The sequence below is a fragment of the Sminthopsis crassicaudata genome, chromosome 2 (assembly GCF_048593235.1).
Source record: "Sminthopsis crassicaudata isolate SCR6 chromosome 2, ASM4859323v1, whole genome shotgun sequence".
Taxonomy (NCBI): domain Eukaryota; kingdom Metazoa; phylum Chordata; class Mammalia; order Dasyuromorphia; family Dasyuridae; genus Sminthopsis; species Sminthopsis crassicaudata.
This window is the reverse complement of record NC_133618.1, coordinates 238,278,025-238,299,203: the sequence shown is the minus strand read 5'-3', so window position 1 is coordinate 238,299,203 and position 21,179 is coordinate 238,278,025. Positions and strand designations below refer to the sequence as shown.

General features: G+C 37.5%; 1 protein-coding gene across 5 annotated transcripts in view; it reads right to left on the bottom strand.

The window, feature by feature from the left end:
- Positions 1 to 984: 984 nt before the first annotated feature.
- The window catches only part of TSHZ2 (teashirt zinc finger homeobox 2), a 272,998-nt gene continuing 252,803 nt past the window's right edge, over positions 985 to 21,179 (bottom strand). For all 5 annotated transcript variants that reach the window (XM_074288621.1, XM_074288624.1, XM_074288622.1 and 2 more), the window contains exon 2: positions 985 to 5,972. In XM_074288621.1, the coding sequence (XP_074144722.1) occupies positions 2,908 to 5,972 (3,065 nt within the window). In that variant the 3' untranslated portion in view covers positions 985 to 2,907. The remainder of the gene's footprint in view (positions 5,973 to 21,179) is intronic.

Sequence of the window (21,179 nt, the reverse complement as noted above, 5' to 3'; positions counted from 1 at the left end):
TGCTTTCACACATACCAACTAAAATTATAGCTCCAGATAACAAGGCTATCACTCTGTCGCTGCTCTTTAAAATGTACACTGCTTTGTAGCAGGTAAGATATGGCCTGCATACTCAGATCTGTGACAACCTCAGAGAATCAAGCATTTTATTAGATGGCTGGCCAGAATATCAGAAACACACCTTATTTCTAAGTATAAGTGCAAAATTAGTTAATGTGGATCTTATTCTTGTTTATGGATGGGCCTCCTCCTTTGTAGCTCCCCCCTCCACCTCCCTTCCTTTTTTTTTTTTTTTTCTTTTCTTTTAAATCCCTGACTTAGATATACAAATCTGATTCACTTCAATCCTTTCTCAAAATCTTGGCAACAAAATTGATATGGGGGTTGGGGTGGGGAGTTAGTTTTATTATGAAGATAAGACTAATAGGGTTTAAGCTCTAACTGTGAAATATTCATCAAGCAAAAAAGCTATGGAAATACCCTATTAATAATAATAATAATAATTTATGTAGTTAACAGAAACAAGTAGTGTTTGAGTTTCCAAATTATTGGTTTATCTTCACGTTTCTAGAATAAACATTGCAGTTTTCTAATGCTTTAAATGTCTTCTATGGATGGTAGTTTTTTTAAAAAACTTTTTCCTATTTGTATATTGTAATATTTTGGTAGTAATGTTGATTTAAAAAAAATTTTGCAAACCAAACAAGTGGAAAATTGTTCCTGATTATGTAACAAATATCCACTATCTGTTCTTTTATTTGTTACATTTATTGCTATGGAATTTGAAGCATCTCTCTGGGTACTCAGTTCATATTCTTGCTTTTTAAGGCAAGAAACAGCTGAATGCTGAGTTATGGAGACCTTTACCTGTTACAAATCAAGTAAATAGATTGAGCCCCCAACCTCCCAAGTAGGTGTTCTTTGGCTTATCTTTCAACACTGGTAAAAATCGATACAAATGAAGCTTGGAAAGACGGGCAGGAGTCTGGCAATAATCATTTTTAATTAACATGGTAAAAACATGCAAACAAAAGAACAACAGGATTCATTTGGGCCAAAGGAGCAAGTAGAGCAGTGGGATTGTTTTTTTTTTTTTTTCTGACCAAAAGCTCTAAGGCCCTAAAACCCCCCATCCCCCACTGTGTGCAGAGTCCTGAGTGACACATCTTCATAATGGTCAATCTGTTCATTTTGGCCACTACCATGTGCCATAGTTATAAACAGGATTGGTTTTATAAGTGGCAGAGTATGCTACCTGTATGGTAGAGTACAGCTGGTTACAAAAGGATCCCTACCTGGCAAAATATCTCCCTCATTGGTTTGCTTATTGTATCTGAAGTTCTTTGAGTTAAGGGACTGATGGCCTATTTAAAATGTAAATGCTCTCTGGGAATGGTAACACTTAATAAGCCAGGAACATTTAATTATGAGTTGTTTTGTTGGTTTGAATTACTTAGTCCCCAAATCTGGCCTAAAGAAACCCCTAGTTTGGCTTGAGATTGGTTTTATTTATTTTTCAGATATGCCAATTTATTTTCTTTCTCCAAGCTGGTGTCATCATTTATTGAGTTAGAGAATCCATCAGGACTAGGAAATCTGTCTGATTTAGGAGTGGAGTGTAAGGTAGGTGAATTTTAATGAGGGGTACACAAATCCGCATTCTGTGAAGGGGGATCAGGTGAATTGGTAGAATGGGGAAGCCTAGTCAGCTAATATTAGGACACCAGAAGGGCTCAGGGAATTTAAGCCAAGAACATTTAAAGAGAGATGGGCTACCTTCTATGACTACTGCATCATTTCCTCCAAGGCTAGGCCCTGTTTATAACCATGGTCAAATGGTCAAATCTGAGTGACCTAAGATGAGTCACTTCCGAGAGAGCATCACAAAGATGGCGAAAATGAATGGATTGGCTGTGCATCCAAATGTAACCTTTGTCCTGTGAGGTGGAGTAGGTGGTCTGGGGTCTGATGACAATGTGAAGCACTGAACATATATGGTACATTTAGGAACAAAGGAAGACAGGATTAGGATTGAAGCTGGTCACCCTTGAGCACAATGGCAATGGGTGGGTTGAAAGTCATTAAACTATTTATTGAGAGTAAAATTCCATGTGCATGCATTGATGCTACCTTTGATACAGGGGAACAATGAGATAATTCCATAGAAATATGAAGAGTGATAGAGGAAAATAAGCCTCCTCTTTTTTCAGCTGAATAGACTGCACAGAAGAACTTTATAACCCGCTTATGTTGCAGATGCAAAAACCTCTTCTTAAGGGTTAAGAAAAGGCATGTCTGCTCCCCCACCCCCACCCCCAAAAGTGGGCAGTATAACTACTGTTAAAAGTAGAACAACAACAATAAAAAGTGTTTAAATACAAGTAACAATGAAAAAAGTCAGCCCTCTGGTTATTCAGGAGCTGATTAACCAGTCTGTATATTGTGTCTGCCCCTTAGTTTCTCCTCCTTCTCCCTCCTGCTGAGCATCTTTTGGCTATTTCAAGCCCTTGTTAGAACTTCTAGCAGAAGGTTGGGTGGCCAATATGTCCCCTTGAAAGCAGCTCTAGGAAAAAAAAAAAAAAAAAAAAAAAAAGGCTGGTGGAAGAGGAGGTTGAAACTATTGGCTAAAATGAGGTTTGAGGATAATCTGTGAATTTCGTGTAGCTAAGTTTATTTGGTTCCCCTCCCTGCGCCCCATCGCCCCTCTGATAGGGATAATGGAGAATTGGCTGTCACCCATCTATTATGCTTTGCTCTCTTAAGAAATAAGTCCTAATCCAGCAAACTGGCATGCTGTTTGAACCTTTGGGAATGTTGGCTGCATCTAAGCAAATACATCTTCTTTACAAGGCTCCTTACAATCCCGACCTTACAATTCACCTTGGGAGCAAACGCATACCTTCAGAACTATTCTTCATCCACGTCTGCTACAAACTGTGAATGGTGTTCAGGTGACTTGCTGTGCGTTTTGCTTAGGTGAAGTTTTACTGCATGTTTGCTTGCAAAGGTCCGACAACACAACTTACACTTGAATTTAGAGTCCGTGTCCTCTTCCGCAGCTATAGTTTCCGGTGACCTTTGAACTGATACTCTGGAGATCTCTTGCTCAACCTTCGTTTGCTGTTCCACTGCCAGTCGATTCATATCCTTCATTTGGAAGCCTAGGTGGGACTCTAAATGGCTGATGTAGGTAGAAGGTGTTCTAAATTGAGATGCACAGTCACTACAATAGAAGATGGGATGTCCTTTGTCCATGTTTTTCAAAAATTTTGTCCCTCCAGTTTTCCTAAGCTGATATTTGACATTGGCCAGCCAGTGGCTAATGGTGGTCATAGATAGTCCAGTAAACTTGGAAATCTGCATGCGTTCCTGGGGACCCAAATCTGATAAGAGATATTTCCCTTCTGATGTTTGAAAGAGGCTTGAAGCAAACTGAGCCTGCAGGATTAAAAGGTGTTGAGGATTCCAGTTGGATTGCCTGCCTTTCCTCTTATGCAAAGTGGAGACTTCTGTAGAGACATCTTCAAAGCGCCTAACCTCCATCTCCAGCTTCATGGAAGGGACCCTGGAAGAGGTGGTGGTGGGCTTTGGTGTGGTAGCTTTGGGAAGAACTTTGACCATGTCGGCAATGTCAGACAGAGCATGCTTCTGTGGTGGGGATGTACAAGATTGTGCTTGCGCTGACTCTGCCTTCTTGCTCTTAGATTTGGTCAGATCGATGGGCTGATCATTGTTTTCAAACACATAGCGCCTAGACACGCTTGCTGGTCTGGATGGGGCCGGAGATAAAACTGGCTTTTCGAGGATGTTGAGATTCTGTTTATGAAACATAGAAATTGTGCTTGAACTGGGGCTGGAACTGGATGGAGAACGGAGAGGTTCGGTGGCTTTGCCCAGATGATTATTCAGTACAGACTGCAGGGCACTGAGTGGGTTAATGCAAGGTAGGGCCGGAGCATGGTTGGTGGTGTTGCAGCCATTGCTAAGAGAAGATGTGGATTCCATAGGCTGGGGTTTCTCTCTGGTGCTGTTCTCTCTCACTTTGTCCTCCTCTTTGGGGGCAGGGGGATCAGTCTTTCTGGAGTCTGAAGGAGTCTCACTTTTGGGGACAGACTCACCCTCACTGTGGCTCAAGGAGGATACATCAGCTGCAGGGCTGTCTTTTGCATATTCCTTCTGGGCTTCATCCTTGTCTTCTAGCTCTTTCTTCACTTGAGTGCACTGGGCTAGGTTTGTAGGTACAGAAACCAGGGGCATGACCTTCCACTTTGGAGCTATCGGCCTTAACTTATTGGTGATGGTTGGCCGGATTTGGAGTACCTGGGAGCCCATAGGCAAAGTAGACTTTGTGCCCTCCGAGAGCTGGTAGGCTGCATGGATACTAGGATATGCACTCCAACTGGGAGCCCCATTTTGGGCTTTGTTGATAGCTGTGGTAACTGTATTTTCTAATGACTTTAAAATGTCTCCTCCACCCTTGGAACCATCTTCCAAGTCTTCTTCCCTAAGATATTGGTATTTCATTGTAGGATCCAGTGGTTTTTGAAGAGTATCTTCATATTCTTCACCTTTGACCACTTTTTCATCTTTGCTGATCTCCTCTGGTTTTTCTTTTTTGCTCTCTTTCTTTAGTTCCATTGGAGGGGCTGCACATTCTGAAGCTGCATTAGTAGATGGCTTAGCTGACGGAGTCTCATTTCCCGGAGCCTCTGACAATGACTGCATTTTCTCCACGGCCAGTGGATCTAGCACCAGCTGCTTTCCTTTCTTGGAAGCCGAGCTGGTGACTTTCAGAAAGTGACCCGTGACCATCATGTGAGTAGTGAGTTGCTGCAAGGTGTCATGAGAGCTCCCACACTCCATGCATTTAAGGATCTGAGATTTGCAGGCCTCGAACTGCCAGGTGTAGCTGGCTCCATTTTGATAGCCGTAACGGTTGTTGGAGGACAGCTGAAGGTTGGCGTTCTTTTGAGAGGGAAATGTTTCCGAAAACGATCCGGTGGTAGAATCTGGGGAGCAGGGCCGGTTGACGTCAAAAACACGTTTCTTTGCCGGGTTGACCATTTTTGAAGAAATGGTTGGTACTGGCTCCTTCAAAGGCACTTTTTGGTAATGTTTTGTTTTTATCATGTGAACACTCAAATCTTGCAGGGAATCAAAGGAGTCACCACAAAACATACATTTGAGAACTTTTTGTGCATCTTCCTTGTCCATGTCCTGAAAAGCCCTTTTCCGGGGCTTTGAATAGCTGGTAGGTCTGTGCTTGTCCTTTTTGCGGTTATCATCTTGGTAGTGACCGGTTTCGTTCATGTGCACCGTTAACTCTACCAAGGTATCATAGGCAGCGCTACACTGCCGACAACGAAACCTGCTGGCCCCCGTGAACACGGTCCCACACATCTTACTGCTCTGTCGGTACAACTGCACAGAGCTGAAGAGATTGGGCTTGGAGACGGGCCTCGAGGGCAAATTCTGCTGTAAGCTTTTGGATAAGGCATCCTGATGCCAGTCAAAGTCACTTTTGTTACCTCCATTCCGTGCGTCGCAACCTCTCCTCTCACTGCTCGACAGCTTGAGCCCGAGCCCAAGCCCGGTCCAATAGGAATCAGAAAGGATATTGGCATAGACAGCAGTCATCTTATCCATGCAGTTGTGGGTTTCATTCTGAAGTTTGGGGTGGACGGTAGCTTTCTTGTCCTGGGCATCCCGACAGCAAACGCTTTTAATGTCTGCCACCTGGTCACTGGCGTCACTTAGAAGGGATTCATTTTCGGCATCTTGATTAGATAAATGACTTCCTGGAGAGTTCTGGTAGCTAAAGCTACCTTTCGGGTCTGTGCCTGTTTCTAGCTCCTCATCTGTGCCTGGGTCGTTGCTGCCCTGAAGCTGAACTATGGAATTGCTGTCTTCATCATCTTCCTCTTCCTCTTTGATTTCTTCCTCCTCCTTCAATTCCTCCTCCTGAACATAGCCTGAAATATAGAAGAGAAACAGATGAAATAACAGGGTACGTACCCTACTCCGATTTCAAGCCTCGTGCTAAGTGCTTCCTGTCCTGAACTGAATGCCAATTCAATCTACACTTTTATGAACTGTTAGCACTGGAAAGAGGAAAAAGCCAAATGATGTCTTTTGTGAAGTCTACTGCTTTTTATTGGCAGGCAATCATAATTCTTTATAACTTCCCAGAATCCCAAGTTAATAATTTTCACATTTAAGGAATATCACTCTAACATGTTTATAATGGAAGGGTTGCTAAATCCATATGTATGACTTTCAGACAGGACTCTAACCCCACTCCTTTTCATTTGGCTCTATTTTGCCTCCGGGGAGAAGAAATTCAAATGAAAGTTTGATCTTTGCCAACTTAGCTGCTTTTAGTACCTTCATTGCAATCATGAGACCAGAGTTCAAATCCCAGATCTGCTACTTTCTGTCCTACCCATCTTGGCGGATTCCTAAGGACCTCAAATTCCTTCTTTGAAAAATAAGGGGCTAATTTTTCTTGTGCAGCATGGTATTTGTGGAAATATGTGTAGAGGAATTACATATGTTTATTGGATCACTTGTTGAGGCGGGGAGAGAGGGGAAAAATTAGAACACAGGGTTTTGTAGCGGTGTACATATTTTGAAAATAAAAAGCTATAATTTTTAAAAAAGGATTAAAAAAAGAAAAAGAAGGGGATGGGTAGAGGATAGAGTAGATTGAGTGGTGGGTTGGTAAATTTTTAACAAGTGATTCTTGGAGAGAAAAATATACACATGATGCACTTTTCAGTTTTATATGCATTATTAACCTTTTCTCCATCACTTTCTTAAATCTAAACAATCAACAAAACAGAAGCCTTTTCTGATTTCCAAGGTGTAAACACTCATACTGACAATTTAATAATCAACTCTTGAAAGGGCTGGATTCTAGCACACCCCTGGGTGGACTAGATGATCACCAAGGCCTTTCAAGTTCTAAATCTGATGTTTTATCATGGAATCATATTAACAAACTATTTCTAGTTGCTCCTAAGGAATTTTAATTAAGTTGGTCTGTAGTAAGGGCCTCCTTAGTCCAAGGCACTATTCCCAAGGCACTTTCTAGGGTAGGAGGGATGAGCTATGTACAAATAACCCTGATGCAAAGGTAGTATTTGAGCTGCTTTTGGAAAGACTTTTACAAGGAAGAGGGGGAAGGGAGGCAGAATGTAAGATGGCAGAATGATACATGGATTTGGTCAGAAAGATCTGAATTCGATTTTTGCCTCAGATCCTTAATAACTCTGTGAACCTGGGCAAATCCCTTAACCTTTTTATGCCTCTCCTCATTTATAAAATGAAGGGATGGTTTTGATGGCCCCTAAGATCTCTTCTGACTATAAATCTTTAGGAATATTTTGTTTAATTTTATTTCAAATTAGCAATCTTTTATTTTCTTCCCTTTTACCCCCAGTTATAGATTTATGATCTTAAGTATAGCTTCGGCAGGAATTATTCCAGAGGCAAAAAAAAAAAAAAAGAGAATGTGGGCAAATGGTAAATATCAGTCATAAGAGCTCAATATTTGAAGATAGCTCAGAAGCCATTTCCCCCCCAACTCATAGCTTAAAGAAACCCTCCTTACAACACAGTAGAAATTAGTCATCCTTCTATTGCTTAAAAAAATCTCTAGGGGTGGTGGTGACAAAGTCACCAACAAAGAGAAGAGGGAGGGAATCTATTACTTTCTGAAGCATCCTACTCTGTTTTGAGATGTCTTTAATGGTAAAGAAGTCTTACTTAGAGCTCATATTTAAATCTTTCCAACTTCTACCCCAACTCTCTCCTCTGGGACCAAACAGAACAAGTTTTTCTCATTCCCTTGACATTTAGCTGTTAGAAGTACCTTCACTGCAGAAGATTGAATCTGAATCCCAGCCCTGCCACTTCCTATCCACATGCTCTTTGGCAAATCCCTTCACTTTCCAGCCCTTCAAATACTAAAAAAAATCACAGTAATTCAGTTTGTAGAGAAGGGTACTTGAGGAAGGACAATGAAATATAAGACTAGGAAAGAAGACTGGGGTCAAATTGTGGAGAGTCTTCAATGAGAGTGTTGATTATAGAGACATTATAGTTTAAGTAGTCAATGGATTTTGTTGCAGATCAGCCATTTGTGAAGTATGATGGATATTATTCTGTAAAGGTGGACTCCAAATATGGGCTAAGGCCTAGAAGACTAGTGAAGAGTTATGATGAACATTTGAATACACTATTCCACTGCTGGCTAGAAAATTGTATAACCTCAGTGAATACAATCATTTAAAATAATGATAAAAAGTTTTTAATAAGAATGGAGTATTTTGGGACTATCCTATTATGTTCTAACAGATTTAAGAAGACATTTTTAGATGAGTCTTAAAATGCCCTCTCAATTTTGTGTCTGTAATTCTGAATGCATCATGATTTGTGGATACAAATCACAGGATGCCAATTACCTGTTTGATTTGTAGATATGAAATGCTGCTAGGAGCATGATACTTGCTGGGGATCCGAATTCTCTGATAGGTTATGGGAAAAGCAATGGGAAAAGCAATAGTAGGGACAAAATGGAGACATGGGGAAGGGGATAAAAAGGCATTAATAAGCAAACCTTTTTCTATAGTGTTGTGGGATGCAGCAATCCATACCTAGGTGTTTTTGTTTTTCATTTGGCTTTCAAGGATGATATTTTTTATTATTGTTTTATTGTTGATGGAGAATGGAGTTCTATGTCTGGAAAAAAATAAGAACTGCATTATCTACTTCTCATATCTTTTTTTTTTTTTTTCTTACCTTCTTGCCTCTGCTTCTGAGTAGCTCATAGTGAAGATTTGAAAAGGAAATAGGTAGCTAGATTAAGGCTTGCTCTCAAACTCACAGAAGAAAGTCTTTTGATCAGGAAGTTAACAATATAATGGATAAAGTTTGTAGGCTCTGTATTTAAATTAAGAATTAAGAGGAAGCATAGCAAACATAGGTTTATTTCATAGATTCATAGTGTGGAAGAGAGACAGCATGAAGTTGTTGGATTGGGGGGGGGTCTAACACTATGTCTACATGATGATGATAAAAACACTTGAAAGGTAAAATGCAGTCAAAACATCAGTTTCTCCATCTGTTTTAGGTTTGTCTCTACGCACACAAACTAACTTTAAAAAATTAAATTGTTATTGTTAAATTCAAAATAACATTATGTCTGTCAAAGGGAAAATAATTCATTTAGAAAGTTTGGATCTAGAATCCTAAGTCATGGGTTCAAATACCAAGTGAAATATACTGTTTGTATGACCCAAAACAAGTCATTTAATGTTTAGTGACTCAGTTTCCTCATCTGTAAAATGAGGCAGTTGGATCAGACTCCCTTGTAGTAACTTTTTCATTTTAAATCCTATAGGAGTTTTGTTTAACTGTTACTAATTGGTTGTCTTTACAAATAACTAGTTTACTGAATTCAAACCTCACACTTTTTTCTTCCAAATTCTTTTTTATGTATAAACACAGCTACTATATCACCAGCGGGAAGTCTAACTTACAGACAATGAAATAAGATATGAAGATAAAAATAAGGCAAAACAAAACAAAAATTTATAAATGAGAATGGCTCTGAATGAGTCAATAAAGCCAGATAGCATATTGTGAATATACTTTCCATTAGAAATTGGGATTAAATCCTAAGCATATATAATAGTGAAAAGAAAATGAACAAGTGAAGAAAGATGAAAAATGAACTAAATTCTGCCATGATGATTTGCTGAATATGGCTATAGTCCTGAATTGCTGATTTGGAAATGTACACGCTCTCACTCATAGGCATGAAATCTGCCCAACCTGAGATCCTGCACGCAGGTAGAAATGAGAAATATTTTTCTCTCTCCTGATATTTGGAAGCTGAATAGTTGAGCCCCTATTTTCCCTCACAATCTACTTTGTTCTTCTAAATGGATTCTCCAGAAGAAAAGTATGAAGCAGCTAACCCCTCCCCCACAATACAGATAAAATTTTCTGCTTAATTAGGCATTGACATGTTTACTATAACCTTTATAGAAGAGTAACTCATGCTGAGCTGTCCTTTTTTCCCCCCTCCATAGCATAGGCTTAAATCTAAAACTAATGATAAGAAAACCCACAAGAGCTTTGTGAGAAAGGACAAAAGTGCCAAATCCATGAAAATAAGAATTTTCATTCTTTCCTTCCTTCCTTCCTCCCTCCCTCTCTTCCCTGTTTCCCTCTCTCTTTCCTTCCTTTCCTCCCTCTCTCCCTCCTTCCTCCCTTTCTCTCTCTTTCTTCCCTTCCTCCCTCTTTCCCTCCTTCTCTCTTTCCTTCCTTCCTTCCTTGCCTGTCTCCCTCCTTCCCTCTTTCCTTCCTTCCTCTCTCCCTCTCTTCCTTCCCTCCCACCTTCCCTCTCTCCCTCCCTCCTTCCTTCCTCTCTCTCTCCCCCCTCTTTCAATTATTAAATAACTAAATTTTAATTCATTTGTTAAAAAACTAGCTATTGTTATTATATTCATGATATATTGTGTATTGGACAGGGCAAAACAAGGGCCCTTATATTTTTTACATTAGTCTCTAGAAAATCCCTTTCAGAGACAGCAGCACAACAGGAATCATCAGCTGTGTTCATGAGTTTGAGGTGACTTAAATGATGCCATGCAGTTTTTGTGATCTAATATGCTGCTTCTTATCTCAGCTCCACTCTTAATTCTTTAGACTTTTTCACTGGGTTCCAGTGACCTTCTTACCTGGAAGATTCCCCAACCAGGGACCCTCCTACCCTTAGTGAGTTCCTTCCAGAACTTTCATTTTGAGGAAGGGTCAGCCACTTCTTACTCCTCTCCTAGCTCTTCTCTCAATTCTTCACCATTCCCAACATGAATCTGGTGCCCTTGTACAGCCCTTCCTCACTTAAATCATTTCACTTGCTTGTCATGGTGTCATCTCCCTGATGCCATGTTCCTCTTTGAGAACACTTCTCTCCATCTCCATCCCTGCTTTTTGATTCCTCTTTACATACTGTCTTCTCCCTTTAGAATGTCAGTTCCTAGAGGGCAGGGATTGTCTTTCTTTTTCCTTGTATTTATTTTTCCAAATCTTAGCACAATGCCTGGGACATAATAATAATTGCTTATTTTTGACTATTACAAGATCTCCTTGTTCTAATATAATTTTCTTATTAGAGGTTGTCTATGTGTTCTAGGAAAGTTCTGTGGACCTCTCCTGATGTGTGATGGGGTACATGTGAAATTTTGGGAACACATACACATTAAGGAATAGATCTTTGAATTAAGTATGAATTGGCATAATTTATCACTGTTTATTTCATGTCTCATAAAGTGGGGGTGAGAGTGTAGTGTTAATTCTAGCAAATCCTACCACGCTAGAAACATTTTGAGTGCAGACTTGGTCAATTCATTGTTCAGGAGAAGCCTAGAGGATTATAATCAGGTCTTCTACCAGGCAAATATTTTCAGTTATAACAATTTACTAAAACCATCTACTTCAAAGAAGAAATATTATGGTCTTTGAATATGGAGATGAATTAGTCAGAGGAGAGAGTACTAGAACCATTATTCATGCTTTCCTTATTTACTGGCTCCTACATACAAGTACAATCACATTTATCCAAACCCTCAAGAAAACAGTTACTTTATCCTGACATTGTTGCCAGCTTTCATCTTGTATCTCTTTTCTTCTCTAAAAAACTCTTTTAAAAGTATAAACTATTTATTGCAGCAGGCAAAGAATTGGAAATTGAAGGGGTGTTCATCACTTGGGGAATGGAGAACAAGTTGTGGAATATGATTGTGATGGAGTACTATTGTGCCATAAGTAATGGTGAGCAGATTGATTTTAGAAAAACATGGAAAGACTTGCATGAAAGAGCAAAGAGTGAAATGAGAAAAACCAAGAGAATGTTGTATACAGAACAACAAAATTGTTTTAAGAATAAATGGGAACAACTAGGTTATTGTATTATAAATACTCAAATCAACTACAAAGGACTTATGCAGAAAGATACCATCCATTGTAAGGATGCAGTTCCCACAAAATAAGAGAAGGGAATTGTAAGAGCCCTTTTAATGGGCAGTGCCACAGTGCAACAGGAGATTGAGTTCCCCAAGAAGTAATCTCTGTGGATATAGGACTGCCCTGTGGGTGGGATCTTGGCCACATTGAGATAGCTTCGTAATGGGTGACTCTCTTGCTGGTTGGCTGTGCGTGTGACCTCATAGCCCCTTTATAAGCCCACTGCAGACAGCAGTCGCTCTCTTTAACCTGGTGCTCTTTAATCTGGCTCCCTAACTTGGGGTAGCCAAGCCAAGCTGATGGATAGCTGAGAGGTAAGGAGTTTGGTAGAGAACATGTGGATCTTCAGACCAGGTGTTCACTAGGGAGCTGACAAGTCATGGCATTATGTGAGTAGGTATAATAAAGGCTTTTAAGATTACACATGGCTATTCTTGAGTGCGCTACCGGTTATTAAACTATAGATTCAAGAAATCATGGCCAGAGACCTCTGAAGGCCTCAGAGGAGGTGAGCCGGGTAGAGTTGACACTGCAAAGGTCAGTGGTCAAAGGTACTCTGTTGGGCATAGGGCAGACTAGTAATTGTAATTGCCAGGAGGGCATGTTACAATCCATCCCCATAGAAAGCACTAATAAATAAACACATGTATAATATCATTTTAAATAAACACATATGTCAACTGGTGGTCTTCTCTAGTGCAGGGTGGAGAGGGAGGGAGACTGTAAAATGTAACAAAAAATTAAATTAGATTAAAAAAAAGAAAAAAATATGTACACATATAAAATATATACCTCTAATTCTATCTTTTCACATTAAACCCTCTATAATCTGACTTTTGATATCATCATTTAACTGAAAATGCTCTCATCAATGTTAGCAGTGATCTTAGTGGATATAGCTTTTCAATATTATTTATATTTTTTTCAATCCTCATCCCTCCTGACTTCTCTATATCATTTGACACTGGTGATCACCTTTTCTTCCTAGAAATTATCTCCTCTCTTGGTATGTGACACATATTCTCTTGGTTTTCCTTCTAACTATCTAACCACTCCTTCTTAGTCTCCTTTGCAGAATCTCCATCCTCATTGTTCTCCATAATGGTGAGTTAACTCCAGAGCTTTGGGATCTCTTTTCTTTTCTTTATGTGGTCATTAACTCCTACAGTTTTAGTTATCATCTCTATGCATATGATCTTCAGATTTATATAATATAATCTACATGTCCACTCCTAGTCTTTTTTTTTCTGAACTCTAATTCTGAACTCTTTAACTTTTCTTAGGCATTTCTAACTTGATGTTTCATAGACATGTCCAAAATAGAACTTCCCCCAATCCCTTTTCTTCTAGAGGGACATCACCACCTTCTCAGTCTCCCAGGTTCACAGCTTTGGTATCTTCCTGGAATTTTTTACTTAAACTTTCAGCTTCTTAAACTTAAATATGACTCCATATTGTAAGAAATAATAAATAGTTATGTTCCCATAGTGGGGGAAAACTGGAAATCTGGAACCAGAAGTAGTCCAGAGTAGGGGGGCAAAGGTGCTCCTGAAACTAGTTGAAACTGGATAGAACTAGTTGTATAGTTAAAAAAAAAAAGGCTGAAAATAGAATAAAGGTCATAGCTTAGCTAGAATACACATGCTTAATTGCTTCATAAATATTAACTTCTCCCCAGGAATAGCTAATTATTTTAATGGTCATACAATGTATGTAGTGGGAGGGGAACATATTAAGGAGTGTATGTTGTAGGATGATTGGGAAAGAATGTTAACCATATCACTGCAGCTTCTGGGAGGTGGGGAAAAAAATAAAAGACTATGTAGGATCTTGCCTTTGTAATGTGTATGAGCTTATTTTGAGTTTCACACCTGTTTCCTACAGGAACATATCAAAAGTTTAAACTGCTTCAGTCCTCCAGAGATTGTTCATTTACTGTGCCCTTATTTGGGGCTCAAACAAATTCGCCTTGTAACTGAATGTGTGGATCACAAAATTATGACTTATTATCAGTAAATGATAATATTTAAAATGACCTATTTTATATAACTATATACCTGGGGTCACAGAAAAATTTCTCTGGTGAAAAGGGGTTGTGAGAAGAAAAAGTTTAAGTAACCCTGCTCTAACTTGCCCCACATATCCAATCAGTGGCCAAATTTTGTCTTCTTTTCCTTACCATCTGTTTTATGTCACCTTCTCTTCATTCACATAGCTACCACCTTAATTCAGGCCTTTATCACTTCTTACCATAATACATCCTTCTAAAAACTCTCAAAATGATTTTCTTGAAGCAAAACTGTGCCATAATTCCCCTACTTCACACAATAAATTTCAATGGCTCCTTATTGCCTTCAGGATCAAATATAATTTTTTTTGTTTGACATTTAAAATTCTTTACAACCCAACTCCTTCTTATATTTCTACTCATACTTTACTCTTCTCCATATACTCTACGGTGGAGCAATACTGACTCATTTGTTATTCTTTACACAACACTTCATTTCTTATTTATGCACCTTTGCTCTGGCTGTGCCCATCTCTAGAATGTTCACCTCCACCTCTTAACATCCCTGATTTCTTGCATTTGTCTCCTTTTTCCCATTCACACATTCTGACCCTCCCCCAACTTTCCTACCTTTGTTCATGAAAGCCCTTATCACTTCTCACCAGTAACACCTTCTTCTTGGATTCTGCCTCATCTTTTCCCATTCCACCCCACCCTTCACACACCTGCCAACATTGTTTTCTTAAAGTAAAGGCCTGACCATGTCACTCCTCTATTTACTAAACTCCAGTTTCTGTTACTACTTACATTTAAAGCCTCATCATGGCTCCATCTACCTTTTAAGACCTATTACATATTACTTTTCTCTCTGAGTTTTATAGGCCAGCCAAATCAATCTTACTTTTTCCTATATCTAATAGTCCATCTTTCATCTCCAAGTCTTTGCACTATCTGTCCTCATGCTTGGAATACACTATCTCTTTTACCTCCATCTCTTAAAATCTTCTCTTTCTTTCAAGATTCATTTTAGGTACTACCTTCTTTATCAACTAATTCCCAATTCCACTCAGCTCTACTCTCTCCCTCCCAAAATTTTCTTGTATTTTATTTATTTTATACAGACTTCTTATGAATTATCTCCTACGATAGAATGTAAGATCCTTGAGGGCAAGAATTGTTTCTTTCTTTCTTTTTAAAAAACATTTCCCTTTGTACCCCCAACAACTAGATCAGTTCCTGTCACACAATAGGTACTTTAAAAATCTTTGATTTTTAATTGATTAGTTGAGGATTAGTTGATAATTGATTGATACATTGAAGACCATTTGTTAATTTGTCCATGAGCCTATGATCTTGTTTTCGTTGAGAAACAACAGCAGATCATATAGATGAAATCATGATTTTCTGAAGTATAAAGCACAAATGAGAACAAAATAAGTGAATGGGAGGTTGTATGTTGCTACTCTGCACATACATACATATATATTTTTACATGTACGAATTCACTTGTCAGCATGTGAAGTCACACAAGTGTGTCTTTACTAGTGTTTATGACACCATCATAATACCTAGTCAATTTCTTTATTCATAAAAAATAGTTCTTTGCCATTATATAGGCAAAACAAGCAGTTGATTGATTGGGGTTATTTCTAAATGACACCAAAATAACTGGTTGTAAAAGGGGAAATATCACTCAATCTACTAGGCTGTTTGACACATTTTCTCCAAACTTTCATTCTTTTTTTTTTCATTGAATTCACTGACTTTTTTTTTTGACACTTGGATTATCTATTGGTTATATTGGTGTTGTAAAGATATTACCCATCTATGAGTTGAAATGTTGAGGGAGAAAGAAAAAAAAATGGACATTTCTAAATTTCAGCAGCTTCCTGCCAAATACTTAAATTGCCAAAAAATATCTTCAGATGAATTTCTAATGGCAATATTATTTCAAAGTTAATGGAAACACTTTTCATAACCTCTTGAGGCAGCACATGTGGAACCAAAATTCAGTTTTTCTTTCAGGGTCTCATAGAATCTAATTTCCTATTTTATATATAGGTTTACAATATATGTAAATTTTAAAGTGAGGTATAAACTAAATGTGATCCTCCTGGATTTTTGGATATTTTAAAATAGTAGGAATAAAGGGGCAAATAAAACAATCATTTGGGGTGGACTGGACAACCAACTTTGACCATTTGGATGAATACTTTTGTTCTCCCCTTAGTTTATGATTTGTCCATATGGACATAAACCTCAGGTAGATTTTAGCCTTGGTGTGGTAATTAGCAGTAATTAGCCTGTCAGAGCTAATATCTTAAAGTTTGATGATTAGATTTTGTACTTTTATTCATTCTGGAACTTACCAGCCTCCAGTTACATATAAATGCATTTATTCATTCAATCATTATTTAGTATCTATTCTAAGAGAAAAGAGCACTGTTCTGATTCAACTTTGTGTTGTTTGATTGGCAGAGACCCTTTTTATTGGTATCTGATTATCATCCCCATGTATAAAGACTATGCCAGTCAATTTTGCTGGGGTCCACAAGAAGCATTCTATCTACCCAGACCCACTTTCAATCTTAACTAAGTTCAGCTACCTTGAACTATTTAAAGATCGATATTTTAAAAATAAAATCAGAAATCATTTTAAAACAACCTGTAACAGTAGCACATTGAGTCTGAACAATTTAAATAAGGTGATATTGAAAGTGAGGGGCAGAGTTATTTATGACATGATTTATTTATGATAGCTGATATTTGTTTTAAAACTTTTACCTTAACAGAGAAGACTTAGCCAAAGAAAATGTTAAAACAATAAAGTTTTCACAACTTTTCATTATGTTAAAAATTGAAAAATAGTGCAGAGACTATACATATATACTGAATATATACAGATAACCTTGGAATCAGAAACATGTGTGTACAATCCCAACCTCTGCCACGTTTTTTGTGGTAGGTTGGACAAACTATTAAAGCTTTTAAATGCCCAAGATTTTATGTTGTAATAGAGTTGCTGATCTGCATTTGTAGATCAAGTTTTCCTATAGGGAATTACTCTATAATAATGAAATGACAGGTTTGACCCATTGAAACCTCAAAGTGTATACTAGCTATATATAATATGTAAATATATATATATATACATATACAAAAATTCTATTATATATTACACAAATAAATAATAAATATACATAAACTTTATTGTCTCAATTTTTAAAATTTCAATTACAGTGATTTCAAATGAAATTGTACAAAATAATTTACTGCTGGGATGATGATAGATATCAAGGCTTTGTTAGGATTTGTATTCTTGTGGTTGATTTGGTCTCACAATATGATATCTCAGCAAAAATACTGACAGTCATAACAATGCTGGTAAAGGGGGGATAATTTGAATAAAATTAGCAATTCTAGAAATCTAACTTCAAAACAAAGCCAATTTGACTGAAGTCTTGTTTTATATCATACTCAATTATGATCATGATAATTTCATCCTTACATCATAATTTGTGAATGATGATATAAAACCTGATAAAGATTCATGAGGCATACGGAAGACATCATTGATCATCCATAGAATATTTCTGTGTATCACAACATCCAGACTAGATTATAAGACAAAGTTATAGTCCCCTTATTGTGAGTTTCTAATATTTGGTAACTCTGGTCTTAAAAAAAAAAAACAACAACAACAACAACAACAACCAAAACTATTGTTTTGTGTATTATTTGTGGCACTAATTTGTTCTCATGTATTAGCCTAAGCAAAAAGAACATTAAATATTAAAGAAAGCTGAGTTCCTCCCTTCTAGGGTGGGTTTATGGGACTCAAGGAAAGCAATGTTATAAGAAGGACTGTTCCAGAGCTAAAATTTCTGTTCCATTTTTTCCCTAAATCCATTAACTGAAAAAAGGCATCCAAACTTCCCACGTTGCACTGTAAGCAATCTAGAGAAGCAATGGAGTTCACAAATATTTATTTTTGTTCTCAGAAGGAATACCTAAATTCACTGTGCTTTTTTTTTCTTTTAACATAATCATATTTTTTTTGACATGCGCATGGAACTCGTTAACATAAGTGGGCCACGTACACACAGATCAGGAAGAGCTTGTTTCCTCCTACAAATGAATAATGGCAGAGCCAAGCAAACAATGTTCTTTTTTTAAAGGAATGTCAGAGAACAAGCAGGTACAATGAGGAATCTGCTTATCAAGAGCACCATAAGTGGTCTATATACATGGGCTAAGAGCTTTATGAAGGTCATCCAAAGCAACAAAATCTCGTTTCTTCTCCTGAGTATCTTAATTTCACTATTATTTCTTTGTACATGCATATCAGCTTGAATAAATACAATAAAAAATCAAAGTAAAAAAAATCTAAGTACTCAATGCCACTTTTCTCTATGGAAGAATGTCAAAGCAAGGTCATTGCAACTTGTACTATGATATTGTTGGTGCTCTGGGTCTTTCCATATTTCTTTGACACCAAGTATCAGATTGAAAATCTGGCTGCTACCATTAATTTGCTATGCTATTTTGGGACATTTGGGACAGTTTCCTTAACTGTAAGGTGAGAAAGTCACTTTAATTTGGTAGTTCTCTGAAAACTATAGTCTTCTTGAAGGAAGATTGGATCATCATTCATCCAGACCTATGGTGGTCAGAAGCTACCTTAGAAGGGCAGAATTACACAAAGAGATGAGGTAATCAGAAAGATGTTGGGCCCAAACCTATTTCCCCACAAATCCCTATCAAAAGAAATAATGCCACAAGTCAAAACAGATTTTCGATCAGGAGTCATCTAGTCTCAGCTATAGTGATCAGAATTGCTGCCTAATTCTAATTTTCCCATTTTGCTACAATTAAGGGTTTGAGAAAAAAAAAATCTTAGATTTTTTTTGTTGCTTTTCTCTTCAAAGACCAAAAACATTTTATGCTTTATTTAATGTAACTTAAAATGCCTGTCATATAGGAAACCCTTCCCACTTATCTAAAAGAAAAAAGAAACATATCCTACTGACCACAAAATTTGTTTCTGACTTCTATGATATGCCTGTGCTTGAAGTATCTCTCCTATCTCTCAGCCAGACACCTGCTTCTAATTAGAACATGATGTAGCAGAACTTCCTAACTTTTTAAACAATACCCACTATGTGCCAGGCACGCTGCTAGGTGCAATAGATTATGAGTGCAAAGAACAAAACAATCCTTTCTTATAAGAAGTCTACATTTTAAAGGGAGAGTAATACATATCATGAGAGAAACAGTACATATAAAAATATATGCAGCACACATATAAAGTTAGTAAACACAAAACAGTTAAATACAAAGAAGTTTTGAAAGAAGCATACTAACACTTGGGTGGGGGGGAATTAGAGAGATGAAGATAGAGAGACAGAAACAGAGACAGAGAAGATACAGAGAGAGAGAGAGAGAAGAAAAAATAAATTAATAGAGGAAGAATCATAGATGCTTTACAAATTGACCTTCATTCTGGAAGACATTACATTGATGTTATCTTCCCACCAAGAGAAGGTCAAAATGATAATAATGTAATAATGTATCATGTTTTGGAGAAGAACAAAATAAATAAAATAAAATCTACCTTTTTTTACCCACAAAGACTGGAATTTTGCCCTAGAGATTTTGACATTTTTGTCTTCCAAATAAAAGAAAATATTTTCAGCTGAATTTTTACCTATGTTTATTGTTATACCTCTGTTCATAGACACATATGAACTCCTCTAGCTCTTTCTGAGCCTGGAAAGTTTGGTATTTGCCAAGAAAAGGGACAGTGGGTCATTGTCCAGAATAACCTTTGCAATTCATGTAAAACCAAGACACCATCTGCACTGTTTCAGACATATAGTCCAATTTCACTTGAAATAACATCATTAGTCCAGCAATCCCACAGAGCTAGAAGGTGATCTTGTTTCTTCCTTGTCTGGCTTGAATTCAAAATCTTGCTTTTTTTTTTTTTTTTTTTCTTTTTTGGCAAAAGCTTTTTGTTTCTCTGAAATATTTCATGCAGATAATGGATAATGACCACTTCTCATTGCTTTTTCTTGAAAATGTCTAACTGCATTAGCTAAAGAAAGAAAAAAAATGTAACCTGGTTCTTTGTCTAAGTTCATGGCTAGGGCTCCAACTCAGTGAAAAAGAAGAAGAAAACAATAATAACAACATGTCAGTAAAAAAGATAAATTGGCATTGACTAGCAACTCGAAGGCCTGGTCTTCTTCAGTGGAGACTCTGTGCTTTGTTAGAATTAATGACGTCAAAGACAGGAAAGATCTTTAATATCCTATGGCCCATCCCTTCATCAAGGCAGGATTTCATCCACCGGCTTTTCCCCATCTATTGGAGAGGAATTTCCAGTCCTTCCTAATCTTTTGCAATGCATTTAATCTGGCAAAAAGAAGGTTGGTTGAGGTAACATTTTCTGGCATACCACAGTATCCCCCTTACTGCCATAAGTCACAAATCAGCTTATACAGTCAATGGAATAGTGTTGCTTGTGAGGAATAATGGCTCTAGTTAAGGCTCTCATTTACTCTAGGGTAAAGTCTTCCTTAATCCCACAACTATCCCAGACACTCAGAACTGGAGGATAGAGGGGTCAAACATGCAGTCCAAAATACTCCTGAGCAGTCTAAACCAGTTTAAAAATTGGGAAATATTTAATAAAATCATGAACAATCCTTTATGATTTTTTTTTTGGATGAAGATATTGGAGTAGTTTGTCATCTTTTCCAGTAATAAAACAGAGATAATGTTAATGTAATCTTCTAAATTCTGAGCTTGCATAGATCCTTATGTATGGATTGCCTTTTTCTATTTTGACACTATGTTGGAAGGGGCCTCAAAGGATATATACGCTCATTGAATGTAGAGTTGAAAAATCATCCCTTCTAATTTCCTCAATTTCATTGCTGAGATCATAGCCTGGCTTATCCAAATTGATACAGCATTCATACCAAATGGAAGAGACAGATTTTTTGATTCCAAATCTAGTATCCTTTCTACTATAACATATTGCTTTTCTGTTCCAATTTCAGCTCCAAAACAGTCATGTATTCTACTTTTAGAAAGTTATTTTATGATGCTATATTTGAATGCAGTATTTAAA